A 17,158-nucleotide genomic window follows, 5' to 3' on the forward strand; every position below is an offset into this window, starting at 1 on the left:
AATCGGAAGGTTTAAATTTACTGTTCATTTTGTATTTTTAAACGTGAAATCATTTTTCGGCGAATATTATAATAATTACATAATGTTTATTTTCGTTTTGGAGAACATTATTACTTCATCCTGTTGACCAATCGCGTAGTTTTATATTCATCTGGAGCTAGGGCGCCACCTTGTGAGTTTAACTCGTTTGAGCAACAAGAGGCTTGGTGTTGGTGTGGAAGTCAGCAGTAGGCTGTAAACGGAAATATCGTGCGCATAACTACCAGAAACTCCGGAAAAGGCGTATTATACTTAAATCTGAAAACATTACCTGTATTGTTCTGTATTTGGCATTGACGTTCATTTCTATCGTCACAACAGGATTAAGCCATCACTTTATTCCAGTTCTCGAAATTGTGGAATCATATAAGATGTAAGCATATCAAGACTGTTGAGGTACTTCAATTTTAAAACCAAAGTTATATACAATTGAAATACTCAAAACGCTCAGGTTAAAATCTTATAATTGTTTGACCCGCTCCAGTTTCTATTTGTGGGACTTACAGTGCTAGAGGATTACTCTGTTTCAGTGAATGTTAGCATTATTTGGAATATCATAATCATGTGTGGTCGCTGCGGAGAATTTAGTGTAAGAAACTTTGGATTTAGAGGAGCATCGCTAGAGGATTTTACAGTTGCCAGAGTAAGTTATTTTTAAACTTTCTTTTAAATTTATCATTGAAAATAAAACTAGATTTGAACTCTTTGTATTTTGTCTACATGTTTAATGCATACAACTACATTTGTTTGATGCATGGCCTAATTGTTAAAATTCATATATTATTATATAAAGTAAATACATTCGTAGAAATAAAAGACACACAACATAATAATAACAAAAAAAAGACCATTCATTTTTTAGCAGGAAAATCTGCTTTAAATTTTCCTTTTCATCCTCTTGGATTTAATAGTAACTAGCGATTTTTTTTCTTTCTTAAGATTAAAATTCATGCCATTCCTATCAGTTGTTCAAAGAATACACGATGATTTTGCAACTTGTTGTTTTTATATGATGTTTTACATGATGCCTAATTCATTGCGGATACATCTACTAATCTAACTGCAAACTGCCTGACATATTTAATTTGCTTACCAATTCATTTTTTTGTGTGTCTTTTGTGGGTTCTTCCCACTTTTATTTTATCGAAAAACGTATCATTATTTAAAAAACAAACGGTATTTATACAGTTATTGAAAACTAAATTGCCTTGTCTAGAAACAAACACATAACACGTAAAATTATATATATAGGCACAGCACAAAGTCTAATTATACAAATAAACAAACATAAGCATTACCAAGTAAATATGTAGCAATTTAGATAATGAACATAAAACATGATGTTGAGTAATTATTTATTTATTTCCATTTTTAATAGTCAGATTAGTTTTATTTCCTTATGCATTCATTACATCATCTTTATTGCAAAGTTATTTCACAGCGCGTTTTATTAAAAAAACTATACAATGGTATAACTGTGGTTAGGTTGCATTGTTGGTCTAAATCACACACCATTTTCACACCCCAATGTACTTAGTTCTCAGACTGTGTTGTTTAGAATAATAACTTGTTACTATAGCTACTTTATTATCAATAGACATTATTATGCAATTCTATATTTGTTTTATTATTTCAACATTTGGTGACTCACCAAAGTATTCAGACAAAAAGAAACCCAACCGATTGAGTGCCATTACTTTTTCTATTGTTCCTATTATTGGTAATCATAATACTATTATATTAGTAGGCATATTCATTCTTTATAATGTGTTGCCAGTGCTACTGTTTTGTGTTTGTTTTGGCTGTGAGGTGTGTTCTGACCCGTGGCACAGAACTGCTGATTGTGAACCGATTTCTGATTCCCTGGAAGACTTAGGTTAATCCCATGTCGTTTACCTGCCTTTAATCCATTTAATCTCCGGATCAGGTCAATTCCCGTCTGGTATTTGCATTAAAATGCGTTAAAATATTAAATATCCCATAACAGAACAGTGTACAGAAGAGTAAACAAGATAACAACAAAAAAACATCAGTAAAATGCATGCTGTAAATTTAACATGGGCCTACATTTTAAAATTAATCACCACGGAGTAAGAACATAACACATTTTGGGAATTTGAAGTTTAGATAGATTCTTCAAAAAAGATAATATTGAGTCTCAATTAATGGTCTGTTTCTTTCAGTATACTTTCCTTGATTGTATCTATAGTTTTATATACTTGTACGTTATAACAAGTGATGTTGATCCTGGTGTCTCTTTTCTAATTATTTCTGAAGATGTATTAATATACTTTAGCTTCTAAGAAGTACTATTCATAACTTCCATGACCTAGTATTTACTTTTTTTTTAATTGAAATTCATTTTTTTCTTTTCGTTTATGGGTCTTGCATGACAAGTAATTCTTCTTGCAAGATCCTGTATTAATGATATTTAATCATTGTATCATTGATAGAAATTAATAAAATGCTGAATTTGTTTGGAATCTTACATTCCTATTGAAGAAGGTTATGTTCTTCCATTATTTATACGACTAGGTCTATTTATTACCTTAAAACTGTAGCAGCATTGTGTTTCCAGTTCATTCATAAAGCACCGAACACAATGTTATTCCTATTGACATTTTATTCTCACCAGTTTTATATTCAGAAAATTGTTAACCTTTTTAAAAATCTTTCAACTGTAAAGTAAACAGTTTTCTTAACGTATTATTTCAGCATCAATTAAAGAGAATGCAAATAGTTTTTAATCAGTCAAGTGTAATTACTACTTGCTGTGTTCCTTTCTTTTATACCGATAATCAAGAAAATGCTTACAGAAACCTGAATAATTTTAATTGAAAGGCTATAGTAAATACACTGAGCGAAGCAGTGAGCAACGAGCGATAACATAACTATCGCACGTGCGCGTTTAAACATTGATGTAAGTTGTACGAGGCTTTTACACGCGCGTAAACTTGTTGATAAAATCAAAATGTCTTCTCTCCCTCCTCTACATGTTTTTTGCCGACATTTAGCCTACCCATTTGACTGATATTACGAAACTTGAAATTACACTTTGGCAATAATATTTTGGTTTCAGTCTAGATACTTATGTGCAAAGATGATCGGACATGTCTAATTGGTTTAGGAAGTAATAGGCAGGCATCGTAGAAACTGTATTTTTCTTCTTTAATGTACCATGCCACTCAATTATCAATACCCTATCTTAACTTTATTATCTTAGGAAAGTTGCCCGATACCGCATCACATGTTCATCACAGCAAGTTACAGCTTTGTCATATCTTATTTTAATGTTAGGATTTGTTAAAAAAATCCACAATGTTACATGTAACATTGTATTTAGGAATGTGCTGTAAGATTTATCACTAAATGGTGTATTTTGCCTCTTTGGGGTGAGGACATCATGTCATCAAAATAATGCCTTTTTGTATGAATTTTCCTATGATAATTATAATAAAATTTGAACATTTTGCCTTGATAATCTGAGGGGAATCTGCTACTTACACATATTATTTAAAAAAAATTTATCACTAACAAATATTGGTTTCAACCATGGATGAATCATCAATTGTTTCTAAATAATTCCTTCATGTGTGAACTAACTATTGTATGCCTATGATTTTTTCTTAAAGGATGAAAATTGATTTACCTTGACCATCGGTGGCTTCAAATCCCCCATGCCAAGGCCTCCTGGCTAGGATTGTAAATTGTATTGGTTTATAAACTATGGCTATTTAATCATCCCATTTGTCAAACTAACTCCCAAGAATGGAGTTGGAAGTATCACGCTGAAGAAGTTGTAAATTATGCGTTAAAAGGGTCAAAAACTGTCAAAGTTACGTGGTACTTCATACGGGGCGCCGTCCGAAACAATGATGTCAACTCTAGAGCTAAAATGAAGACTGAAATACACAAAGTGTCACTGTGTAGTACGGGGCGCAGTCCGACACACTACAACCATTTCTGTCCTATCTGTGATATGATGATGTTACCTCACTCAAAAATGTCACCGTGGACGGTACACTAACTATTCTGTCCAACACAGACCATGGTTTGTCTTCCGATAAAAAAAGTATGGTTTGTAAAAACAAACTTTATTGTATGATAGAATAATTAGTGTGTCGGATGGCGCCCAGTACTCCACGGTGACATTTTTTATGCAAGATAAATGATCTGTTTGCCAATGTATAACATTTTCTCATCTCATGTCCTTCTGCTTCTTTCTGAATTTCAGGTTTAACTTGACTGAAGTTTTATACCAGTTTAACTTCTAGTGTATTGTACATTTTCTTTTTTGGTCTTTTCTTAAGTTGTATTGAAGGAAGAAGGAAAGACAATAAAGATTATAAATAAATGATTGTAACTCATCATGTATTTTGTCTTTCATAGTGCCCTTGGCCAGGACAACCAGCATCCTACGTCACATATCGGGTACTGATTGCCATATACCAATGTTCCTGGAATGTTCTCGTTCCTTATTGGTGGAACAATAACAAGTTTTTCACTGACCACACGGAGAAAACGAATCGCTGGAAATGGTTTATCTATATCTCCAATTGGAGCTTTACGATACTGAGTTTGTATTTCGTAATGGCAGCCTTGTCGAATTTCTATCATCAAATTAAATCACATTGCAAATGTAAGTAATGGAATAGTATTAAGAGACCCTTATTGTTGGTGACTTACCCAGATAAATTGTTGGTGACCTACCCACCAAAGTTACGTTACCGATAATGGCCAAAACCAACTTACCTCCGAGTGAATAACTTAGCTACAATGGGCCCAAATGTCCCCTAATATCGTCTGAATGGAGGTTGTCCGAGTATCAAAACATATTTTGTTCCTCGTTTGTTTAATTTTGTAGCACTTTTCACCAATCACAACCGACACAGGTCACGTGTGGTTGGTCATACTACTCATTTAATTACGTCATGCATACCAGGGAAGAGTGATATTCTTCCCTGACGTCATACAATGTTTATGAGCGCGTGAAAACTTAAATATTTTTTTATATCAAATTTCAGGTTCACATGGATGTGGTAGCAAAGAAGACGAAATGTTGTACGCGGATAGTTTTCCAATTTCTCAGGACTCAATCGTAATGAACGAGAAACGTAAAAGCGCGGAAGCCGCCGCTGATCAGCCGTCAACCATGATGCGGCAAATATCCAGCGTATCAGACGACAAACTAATCCGTAAAAACAGAAGGATTTATTACAGTTATCAAACCGCTTTGCCGTGGTATTTTAAACTGACGTGGGTCCTACAAAGTTGCGCTTTCTCTCTCGTACTTCTCATCACTGTTATGTTCTGGATCATTGAGTTTGATCCTGACGTCACAGATGTTACCGTCTGCAACGTTCATGTTCACGGAGTGGCGCTGTTTCTGATTGTGCTCGATTGTTTCTTAACCGCCTCCCCCGTACGATTTTTCCACTTTGTATATCCAACATTCATTGTGATTGGCTACAGTATATTTACGTACGCTTACAATAGGTGTGGTGGTTTGAACGAGTACGGGGATACACATCTGTATAAAGATTGGGTAGATTGGACAAATAAGGAAACTAAATCATGTATTGTGGCAGTGTGTGCAACCTTCGTCGCTGTTCCTATTGCGCATACGCTTCATTGTATTTTATGTTTGATTCGAAAGCGGATGTTCAGATGCTATGAGAAAAAATACATACTATAAAAAATACATAGGCCTACTGTAAAAAATACATACTGTAAAAAATACATACTGTAAAAAATACATACTGTAAAAAATACATAGGCCTACTGTAAAAAATACATACTGTAAAAAATACATAGGCCTACTGTAAAAAATACATACTGTAAAAAATACATACTGTAAAAAAAAATTAAAATATTGTCAGTGACGACACAAACTGAGCCGAGGAGAAATGCATCGGATGCATTTCCATCATTACGTGTAGATATCGTATTTCATTGAGGCATTACATTTAATAAACGCAAATTATTAGTGTTTTCTTGATATCGATACATAAATATAATGTATGATTGCAATTTAATGTTATGCACAATAGTTTGTTTCGATGTATATATCAGTCTAAATTACTCTATAATGTATAGGCCTAATTTTGTATAAATAATTTACAATTTGTTGAATGCAATGGAATTCATCCATTGATGTCATTATCCATTCCTGAATATGATTGAATTCTGATACAAAATACGTGTATCATTGCATAGAGTATAGACTTTCGTACATTTAACTATAATTTTATTTACGTAATTGATAAAGTACTTGTACGAGTATGTTGACATTAAATACCGATATACTCTGTAAACATGTCATTTTGACATAAGAGTAACGCATAGACATTATATAAGGAGCGCTTAAAAGCATTTACTGTCGATATAGAACATACGCATAGAATTCAATACGGATATACAACGGCGGAAACGTGTATACATGGATATATAACGGCGGATACGTGTAAACATGGATATACAACGGCGGATACGTGTAGACATGGATATACAACGGCGGATACGTGTACAAATAATGGATATAACGGCGGATACGTGTATTGAAATATTACATCATTTACTCGTAGTGAATATCGATACACACAGTAACAGTATACGTGTAGAATTATATTATATTAGAAATGTGATATCGATAAATAGTGTAGTATATTACCGTACGTGTAGACATTTTGATATAGAGCGCTATGTTGTTTCGCTATGTGTACGTGTAGACATGTAATACACAGCACACGTTACGTGTAAACATCGATACGTTCACATGCTCACATTTTTATAGGTTACCGTATCAAGTTCAATGTTTGGCAACGATAATAGAAACTTTCATTCCAATATTATTGAATTAAAAAATCAAATAAACAATTAAAAATTAATTTATTTGGTCTTTAACTTTCACTTTGTAAAGTTGTTTCTAGCCTGAGTTCAAAAACCGAATGATACTCTCATATTGACAAGCGGAATGAACCGAAGTACAGAACCAACTAAACTTTCAAACTAGTGTGATCTGCCCAAATATGGCAGTGATATGCCCAAATATGGTACTGATATGACATCACCAAGTCCATATATGGGCACATCACATATTTTTGTCACATGAAGTTTGATAGTGTAGACAGAGCTTTACATAAGGGGCGCGTTAAGATTTATGGAGATTATGCCATAGAAAGTTAAACTTGTATGATCTATTGATTAAGATTTCGAACTCACAGGAACTTATTTCCTGTTGAATATAAAGTTACGAACTCATAACTCTCAGTAACCATGGTTACCGCCACGCTTGTCCGAAATTCACCAAATAACACGTGATCCAAGGGCTTTTTTCCTTATTTCGTCACCTGGGAGACTTTGTGGCAAAATAATATTTTGAATGTGGACATCGGCACGTCCACCGCAAATGATATAACTGATGCCCTTTCGTTTCAATTGAATGCTACCTTACTCACTCTTTCATTACAATAGACATTCTATGAAGTGTGTTTTATAATTGGCAATTAAATCAAAGAATGCATAATGGTAATTTAATTAATAGGCATATATTATTGTACTGTAAGAAGGTCAATGACCTCCTTAATTGGTGACGCTCTATGGAATTCAACTTCAACAGAGAAGCGGACTTGGAACTTCGCCACAAAAATGCTGAGACTGAATATTGGCAATTAACACGTAGAATACTATACAAGGATTTTGATAGTGTAATGATTGGACAACAGATCAATTGACACTGTCATGAACATTATATACAGTGAGTCAAGAATATCATTGTCGTCATCATCAGCAACATTGTTGTCATCATCAGCAACATTGTTGTCATCATCATCATTGTACGTCGTCATCATCAGCAACATTGTTGTCATCATCAGCAACATTGTTGTCATCATCATCATTGTACGTCGTCATCATCATCAACATTGTCGTTATCATCACCATTGTCTTCATCATAAACTGTCGTCATCAGCAACATTGTCATCATCATCATCATCATCATTGTCGTCATCATCATCATCCTTGTCGTCATCATGATCAACATTGTCGTCATCATGGGTTCATCAACTGACCATCGACAGTCAGTTAGGAACCTGACTCATACCTTGTCTGCAGGTAGAACTACTATATACCGTAACATGTATTAAAGTGACTGTCGATTAGTCAGTTAGAATCTATCTAATGACAGTTGGTGAATCGGGTGAATTATCTGCCATTTTCAATGTCATTATTCAACTATTTCCGTGCCATATTCGCTACAACAATGCTATCATTGAGTCATCATTATCATTGCCAACACCACCAAACTTTCATAATTCTTTTCACAACTGTTCTTCCTAATTCATCCATCCATCCATCCATCCATCCATCCATCCATCCATTCATTCATTCATTAATTCATTAATTCATTCATTAAAGCATCCAATTTTTTTATTTCGGAATCTCTGATCCAAAAAGTAAAATTACGTATAAATTAATTAAAAATAAACAAGACTGTACTAATTACTACTACTCATGTCAAGATGGCATTCCACCTGGAGATCATCTTTGACTTATAAGACGTTGTCTATAATCGTTGAAACTAAAACATTTTCACTTCAGTCTACAAATCAGGCCATTTATATCGATTTTCTTAAAAATTCATAAAAAGAAGGAATTCTACATTCCGTAAACATGAGGCTGGCACTACAAGCATGAAGAAACGAAATCCCTTATTGATATGCTGGAGTTTAATTAAAGATGTATTGTCCCACTGAATAAATAATTCGTTAAAAAAAATGTGTTGAATATTCCATTTTAATGTAACTTAATAGTTATCCACATTGACTTAAAATTGGATCGAAAAAAAAATGTATTTACCTGAAAAAATGTAATTTAAAGCAAAAAATGGTCAAATTGGCTGCCAGCCAATGGATTTTTGGTTGAATTTAACCATTTATTTTGTCATTTTATAAGTGAAAACATTTTTTTTTTCGTTTTTTTTCTATGGAAGTGATTAACTTTATTTAAACTACAAAATAACATATTCAAAGTCTGATTTACTTCTTCATTTTTCATGTTTTTGGGGGATCGCGGGGACACTACATCTTTAATTATTTTATTAATTAATTTATAACCGCTAAAGATTAGGAAATCTATAGATGTGAGAAGGAGAAAGATGAGGTAGATTTTTCTCATTCTCTGATTTCCTCATCTTTACCGTTTATAAAGTAGGCCTACAGTATAACATGGTTATTGGTAAATTTATTTTATTCCCAAATTCAGTTTATTTGAACCAAGGTAGTTCACAGTTATGTATGATGTACTGAGTGACTCCTGCACCTTTACCTATCATGACACACCTGGCGAAAGGTGAATATGTCGCACGCTTCACACTTAAAACTAAAGGTGCAATAAAGGGTGCAAACCTTTAAAAGGGTGCCAATTTGCGCCTTTTTCTCATAAAATGGTGCAGAGTTCATAAAAGGTTTATTTTTGCACCTTATATATCGAAAAAATGCAGACAAGTATAAAAAGGTGCAGAACTGCACCACAAAGGCGAAGGCCCAAGTACGCCATGGTGACTGTGTGACAAAATAAGACCTATATTAGTATCAGATTAATGAACGCTTCTTGATATATTTAACTTAGGGCTTCTAAAAACTTAAAAGGTAATGATTATGACAATTTTTTTAGAATGACATTATTGTGGTAAGTTAAAACAAAAATAAGAAAGATTCATAATAATATAGGTTTGTGGGGACAGCTATCGGAAATCGAAAAAATCTGTTTCTTACGGAACATTAGAAAGTCGCTAGCTTGTAACTGAAAATTAAAGTTTTATACCTTTAACATGATAAATTCAAAGGTTCAACTGGGCACCCTATAAGGTTTAACATCAGTTAAAAGGTGCATAATAGCACCTTTTTGTACAATTTTCGTGCCGTATGCGCACGCAAGATGTCTGTAAACAATTTTTTAAATATTGAATTTCAGAGGTTATTACTCTGGTTTGCTTAAGTCTAGAATAAGTAAACTTTTCTTTCATATTTAACAATTATTATTAGAATATTTAATATCATAATGTAGGCATCTGTTGTAAATTTATTTGAAACAGGAATTGAACAATAATTTTAAGCGCGTGCGGTTGTTAAACATGCAGTTTAAATATTGAAAGGAGTTTGCGCCCAAAAAATCAGGCCTATAAAACTAGGCCTAGCTCCCGGATCCCACATCTCTCCAGTGTAGGATAGCTGTTAAAAGTAAGTAACGAAGCTTTATAGGCATGTAATTTGGTGGTTTTTATTATATTAATTATTATATAGGCCTATAAGCCTAGGCCTAAAACTTAAAAATTATAGCTAAATAAATAAATAAGGCTAGCTAGAGGGTAGGCTAGGCGCGGCCTCCTACCTAGGCCTAGGTTAGGCCTAAAGTAGGCAGTCTAGAGGCCTACTTGGCCTACAGTAGCCTCTCGGGCGGGGGCTAGTCCTAGACCAGGCCTAGCCTACTTACCTGGGCCTAGTTAGTAGGTTTGGGCTAGCTAGGCCTAGGCTAGGTAGACCTTAAACTTAATTAAAAGCAGACCTAGGCTAGGCCTATAATTAAAATAGGCCTAGCTAGGCAGGCTAGGGGCCTAGTTATTAATATTAGTTACAGTAGCTGGGTATTATTAGGCCTGGTAGGCCTATAGGCTATATTAATTCTTATACACATTATTTTTAATTATAAATAGTTACAGCCTACATGATGTCATGGAGAGGGATAAAATAAGTTTAAACATGAAAGAGCACCTCTGCTCTGATCAGCAGCAATGAAGATGTTCAGAAAAGGAGAAAGAAATGTGACAGCAGTACCGTAATACTCTAGTATATATAGGGCCTACTATATACTACGAGCTGAGGAAAGGGAGAGGAACATACTTTAAAGTATGTGAAGCATGTGGACAAGGTAATTTGACTTTAAAAATCAGAACAATGCCAATAATGTATTGTATGATGTTTTTATATTAATGATAATATTAATATAATAGTTTCCATTCCTATTTCATGCTTTTTAGGAAAGTACATAATCAGGTGAAAATGTTCGGAAAAGGTGAACCAGACATCAAGAACACTGTTTCAGATATATGGGAATAAGAAGAGAATACTGTCAAAGATGTCATCATTAGATACTTTTAGCAATAGGCCTATTGTTGGTTTGAGAAGAGATGGCCACACTCTATTTAAGGTGCAAAGACTGGTAATTGCCATCCAAAAATTCAGCAGTTGAATTGAATAATGTAATGTTTTAAAGTTGAATAAAATTATACCAATAATCAATATTTTTTGTATTTTAGTGATTTTTATTTGTGCACCTTTTTAACAGAAATTTGAACCTTAGAAGAGCATTATTGAACCCTTTATTAGGGTGTAAAGTTGCACCTTTATTTAGAGGTTGAATTTTGCTCCTTTGGGGAGCTGCTATTGTTGCATTTCGTTTGCACCTTTTAGGGTAGAAAATTACACCTTATATGGTGCAAATGTGAACTCCAAAGGAGCATTATAGCACCCTTTATCAGGGTTCAAAATTGCACCTTCCGTCAAAGGTGCAGTTGTGCACCTTTAAGGGAGCTGCTATTGTTGCATCGGTTTGCACCTTTTTAGGTAGAGATTTGCACCTTTTTTTTTTAGTGTGTTCAATGAAATTGACTCGACTTTAAAAAATCCGAAACATTCTTGATTACAGGCAGCCTACTATGCTTGGCATGTATCATCTACTCGACATGCCTTCCACAGAATTTACACGATTAGATAATGTATCGTTCAGTAAAAACACGAAAGGATACGAAACGTTTTCGATCATTTAGAATGATAAAACAAGACTATTAATTAAGACCAAAATAAACAGAAAACAGTGGCCGCAACCTTCCCTCCCTCATTCGCAGTTAAAATGAAATTATGTAAAATATAAAAAAATGATATATCAGAATATAAATTTAAATAGTAACCTCCCCCAACCCCATTGTCACTACTTCGATCAGAAAACACATGGATATTTTGCTTTATCTTTACTTAAATGTTGGTTTGAAGAAATGTCACATGAAAACACCATGGAATCCTCTAATATTTTTATATGGAGTAAATTTTAAAAAAATGTTTTAATTGTTTTAGAATCAATTGAAGAAAAATAAAACATTCGATTCGTTTTGGAAATATAAGGAAAACATTTCAGATTATTAAAAGATCAGGAATTAAAAACAATTTCCGTATCATAAACAAAATGAGTATTTATGGCCTGCAGTTTGTTCAATAAAAAGTGTTTAATTGTTTTAGAATCAATTTGAGACAAATAAAACATTTACTTCGTTTTGAAAAGATGAGGAAAACTTCATATTATTGATAATTGTTAGAAACTGAAAATAATTTCCGGATAAAAAAATGAGTATTTATGGCCTATTAAAACGTGACGTCACGATTTACCACATGATGTCACTGCGTTGGAACGAAACATATCGTTCATAACCTGTCATAAAGTATGCAATAAGCATAGGCCAAAGTTTATCACGTATAACCTAGAATTAATTAAAATGGGGAATGCCTTATGTAGACAGGCTAAAGGCTCTGGGTTGGATTTCTCTATATTTCTATATAGCTGTATGTTAAGTTATGGCCAGAGTAACTTTATTTTCCGTTGTTTTATACAGTGAATCCAGAAGATATTGTTTTTTCTACGAGGACAATACAATAAAATAGAGCTATAGGGACTCCCTTATTTATAGAGACACTCCTATTCAAGGGACATTCCTATTTAAGGGACACCCCTATTCAAGGGACACCCCTATTCAAGGGACCCCCATTCAAAGATTCCCCTAATCAAGGGTCAACCTTATTTAAGGCACACCGCTATTCAAAGCATCTCCTATTCAAGGGACACTCTTATTCAAGGGACACTTCTATTCAAAGACTCCCTATTCAAGGAACATTCCTACACAAGAGACACCCCTATTCAAGGGACACCCCTATGCAAGAGACAATTCTATAGGAACACCCCTATTCAAGGGATATTGTTGTTGGGTCCCGAAAGTGTCACCCTAATAGGGTTCTAATGTATTATCTTTTTGTATACATTTTAATTCAATTTTCTAATGATTATGTGGGACTAAAAGATTAACATCATGTTCGGTTGAACTCTTCATGTTCTTATACAGAATATTACAGTGTCTAGAAGACAGCAACGTATCAGACAGAAGGCCTTTGTTATTGTTATTAGTACAAATTACTGGTGGTCAAAAGGCATATTTGTACCAGGGAGGAAGCATAGCTGTCTGAACTTAGTCCTACACTTTTTTAGAGTGTCAATTTCCACATAATACAACATTAGGCCTATTGTACAAACCCAATATATTGTAAGAAATCAACATGAATGCCTGACCTATTTATTAAAAAAAACAAACAGCACGTTCTAGCCAGACAGTAAATATGTTATTTCTATTAGAAGAAAAGTAAATGATTGAATTCATAACTAATGCAGAATGCAAACAATGTTCCCAAGTGACCAACTCATATGGTTACAGGGGAAGTAATATACGTTACAATGAGTTCAATGAGGCCCTACATTTTGAAGTAAGAGCTAACAGGCATGAATTGCAGATAAAAACTAAGCTCTGTCCACACTATCATACTTTATGTGACAAAAATGTGCCCATATATGGGCATATCACTACCATATTTAGGTACATCACACTTATTTATCAACTTGTATGGTGTAGACAGAGCTTTTGGGTGACTCGAGTGGTATCTCACCCTCTTCCCTGGTCAAATTTATCAATAAAAACTGTGTTAACAGGAATTACGATGAAAAAACATGATTTGTCTTAAAATAAAATGGTCAAATACTTGTCAATTAGCACCATTCGTTAGGTAGTTCAAACGGACGATGATCATGTCTGTTACCATATGTGACGCCCCAGAAATTGAAAAAAAAATAATTAAGGATAAGGATCTTGAAAAGAAGCCCATCTTGGAAAGAAGCCCATCTTGAAAAGAAGCCCATCTTGGAAAGAAGCCCACCAAAGAGTACTAAAAAAGAAACCCATGTTTTTTTTCGAGGTTTGTATTTGTATGCGACTCGTACAAACACCTTCCTAGGTTGTCGTTGCACGCAGGTCGGGGTCTGATGTGCAGCAGTTATTTTAAATAGTGGGCGGTGGATCTGTATCTGTATGCGACTCGTTTATCGATACGGTATATCTATAATAGTCATGTGGCAACATTCTATAATAGTCATGGGGCAACATTTTGTCATTCTCTATCAGATAGAATCTGATTTAGTTTCGAATAAATTTAAGATGTTCATCCAGCAGTAGTGGTCTCTGATTGGAGGTTCTTAATAGGTAGGGGTCAGTGAGTGAAATCCTTCAAATCATAAATGATACCTTGGCTTACATAGTAAGTTACAAAGTTATATACAAAATACAGTGTAGAACATCTTTGAGACACCTCTCTATTAAGAGGACATTTCCCATGAAACGAACGAGAGAAAACATATATTTTAACACCACGGTTAACCTCTATTTAGTGGACACCCCTATTAAAGGAACACCAAATGGTACCAAAAGTGTCCCCTTCATAGGGGTTCTACTGTATACAGTACTGTATGTTTAAAATTCAAATAAATACAAAGTGATATGAGTTGGTTGTAGTTTTTATTTTCAAAAATTCACATGAACAATATTGACAAATAAAATAAAACATTATGTGATTGTGAAATATATTAATTAATTTGCTTTGATAAATGATTTTATTCCAATGTTTCTCATTTAGAAATTAAAAAAAAAATTTATTGGCACAAAATTAAGACGGTTAATTTTTAAATAGCTTTCAGACTTAAATATGAGAGGTAGGTGTGTGAATAGAAGTAGAGAAACAATATGTCACCTATAAAAGGTAATATGTCAACCATAAAAGGACGTATTTCAAACATATAAGGACGTATTTCAACCATAAAAGGATGTATGTTATCCATAAAAGGATGGATGGCACCCATAAAAGGATGTATGTCTCCCATAAAAGGACGTATGTTAACCATAAAAGGATGTATGTCACCCATAAAAGGATATATGTCTCCCATAAAAGGATGGATGGCACCCATAAAAGGATGTATGTCTCCCATAAAATAAAAGGACGTATGTTAACCATAAAAGGATGTATGTCTCCCATAAAAGGATGTATGTTAACCATAAAAGGATGTATGTCACCCATAAAAGGACGTATTTTATCCATAAAAGGACGCATGTCTCCCATAAAAGGATGTATGTTACCCATAAAAGGACGTATTTTATCCATAAAAGGACGTATGTGTCCCATAAAAGAACGTACGTCTCCCATAAAAGGACGTATGTTAACCATAAAAGGATGTGTGCCTCCCATAAAAGGATGCATGTCTCTCATAAAAGGATACCCATGTCTTCCATAAAAGGATGTATGTCTTCCATAAAAGGACATTCCTCCCATAAAAGGAGATAATGTGCAAGTAAGTTTACATTTCTAATGAATAGTGCCAACATGCAATCAATTTCTAAACAAAAATTAATGAAGCGGAACAAAAATTACAATATTTAATAATGTTCAGACGATTTCTTTAGTGCCCGAGGCATGTATTCCGACGTGATTTGATTCATAACAACTAGGGCTAGCCAGGCTGGGCAACCGAGACACACGTACCACCAAATACCCGACACTTTCCCCGTGAACCAGTTTGAATACAGTGCCAGAACGAACGTAGCATAAATTAGACTAAAAAGTACGAGTCCGGAGGTTGCATGATACAACTTTAAATCGCCAAGTTTGAATCTACCGGCAAAGTATTTATGATAAAGTATCGGTACGCCTCCCATTGCTTGCACAGAGCAGTAAATCAGTGTGACCAATCCGATGCGAGCGTGCCATGATGTCAGATGCGGCTTGTCGTTGATTGCTTTATTGACGAAAATTACGGTAAAGCCGACTGCGGCACATATTAATGCGCACGTGTTCGTTATCCAATGATAACTGGTTTTCACTTTTCGGTTTGCTTGAGGAAGGAGGGAACTTTCTGGTGAGAAGAAGATGACGGCTTCAAACATCAAAAACGCAAACTAAGAAAGTGAAAGACAAAATTATGTTAATTTCAGTGAAAAGTTGAATATTATTTATGAAACTAAATTGAAAAGATAATTTCCTAAGAAACATATTTCATAAAACTGTATAAATTGTAATTATGTATAACTATTAATATGGACACCATATAGTACATCTCTATCTAGTGGTTGTTAAATTATAGTTAATTACAAAATATAATTCTATTACTTTATTATAATTCTCTGTTTTGTTTTGGAACCTTAAACCTAAATTCTATGTTTCTCCACTTAGTAAATAAAAAAAAAACTTTGGAAATCAATATCTTGCATGCAATATCTATGAATAAATAATAATTAATATTGAATAATTAATTGACTTACTGCTAAAGTCATTAATGTTGGGTGCCAGGAAAACAGACCTGAGAAAAAAAATTATTTTTTAATATTAATTTATACTGTAGAGTACTACTCTAGGCTAGTAGGCCTATATGGTAATATATATACAGTAGCCTAGTAAAAAGACCCTACAAACAAAACAAACAAGATCAATAATAATATAAATATTATTTTAGACTACAGTAGCCTTAATCCCTTGTTTAGAGTACAGTATAATCTTTTCTATATCAAGTCGTCTATAGCTAAGCCTATCTCCGACCACCGCCCATAATGACCTTGCCCGACCCTGCCACGAGACGCAGACAGGATGCCCGGCCGGCCGTCTCCGCGGGCATATGTATCTCTCTATTCTTAAGTTCTAGGCCTAGCTTTAGCTATACAAATACTTACTTGATCCAGGCCAGGCTTCGTAAATTATGAAGCCCGTGAATCCAATAGATATAAGATGTGCTACCATTGCTAAAAAGTTTCGAATTCTTTTACAGATTCCCACTTTAAATTTAGTTTTCTTCTCTGATTTCTTATTTGTTTCGGCCATGGAAAGTCTTATCTTGAGAACATTCCACTAATTATTGGGTAACTTACTAAATATAGTTATAACTAGCTACCTAATAAATACACACAACGCACCATTTTCAGCTTTTTAAT

At 34.1% G+C, this 17,158-nt stretch overlaps 2 protein-coding genes across 4 annotated transcripts; one reads left to right on the plus strand and one right to left on the minus strand.

The window, feature by feature from the left end:
- The first annotated feature begins 245 nt into the window (after window positions 1-245).
- On the plus strand, window positions 246-6,857 carry LOC144855418 (uncharacterized). 2 transcript variants are annotated; one of them, XM_078713267.1, is made up of 4 exons: window positions 246-682; window positions 4,429-4,678; window positions 5,064-5,747; window positions 5,892-6,857. In XM_078713267.1, exons 1-3 carry the CDS (start codon window positions 602-604, stop codon window positions 5,732-5,734), a joined length of 1,002 nt encoding a protein of 333 aa, XP_078569393.1. In that variant the 5' UTR covers window positions 246-601; the 3' UTR covers window positions 5,735-5,747; window positions 5,892-6,857. The 2 variants fall into 2 exon arrangements, with proteins under 2 accessions (XP_078569393.1, XP_078569394.1); XM_078713268.1 differs by having other exon boundaries at window positions 5,064-5,709; window positions 5,872-6,857.
- Window positions 6,858-14,684: 7,827 nt separating this feature from the next.
- On the minus strand, window positions 14,685-17,061 carry LOC144855268 (transmembrane reductase CYB561D2-like). Of its 2 annotated transcripts, XR_013614775.1 has the most exons (4): window positions 16,901-17,061; window positions 16,496-16,533; window positions 15,518-16,132; window positions 14,685-15,328 (listed from the first exon to the last, which is right to left on the minus strand). XR_013614775.1 is itself a non-coding variant. In XM_078713072.1 (3 exons), the coding sequence occupies exons 1-3, from the start codon at window positions 17,046-17,048 to the stop codon at window positions 15,614-15,616; spliced, it is 705 nt and encodes a 234-aa protein (XP_078569198.1). In that variant the 5' UTR covers window positions 17,049-17,061; the 3' UTR covers window positions 14,685-15,613. The 2 variants fall into 2 exon arrangements, 1 of the variants encoding a protein (XP_078569198.1); XM_078713072.1 differs by having other exon boundaries at window positions 14,685-16,132.
- Between the last annotated feature and the right edge of the window lie 97 nt (window positions 17,062-17,158).

This window comes from Antedon bifida, chromosome 11, assembly GCF_963402885.1.
Source record: "Antedon bifida chromosome 11, ecAntBifi1.1, whole genome shotgun sequence".
NCBI classification, from domain to species: domain Eukaryota; kingdom Metazoa; phylum Echinodermata; class Crinoidea; order Comatulida; family Antedonidae; genus Antedon; species Antedon bifida.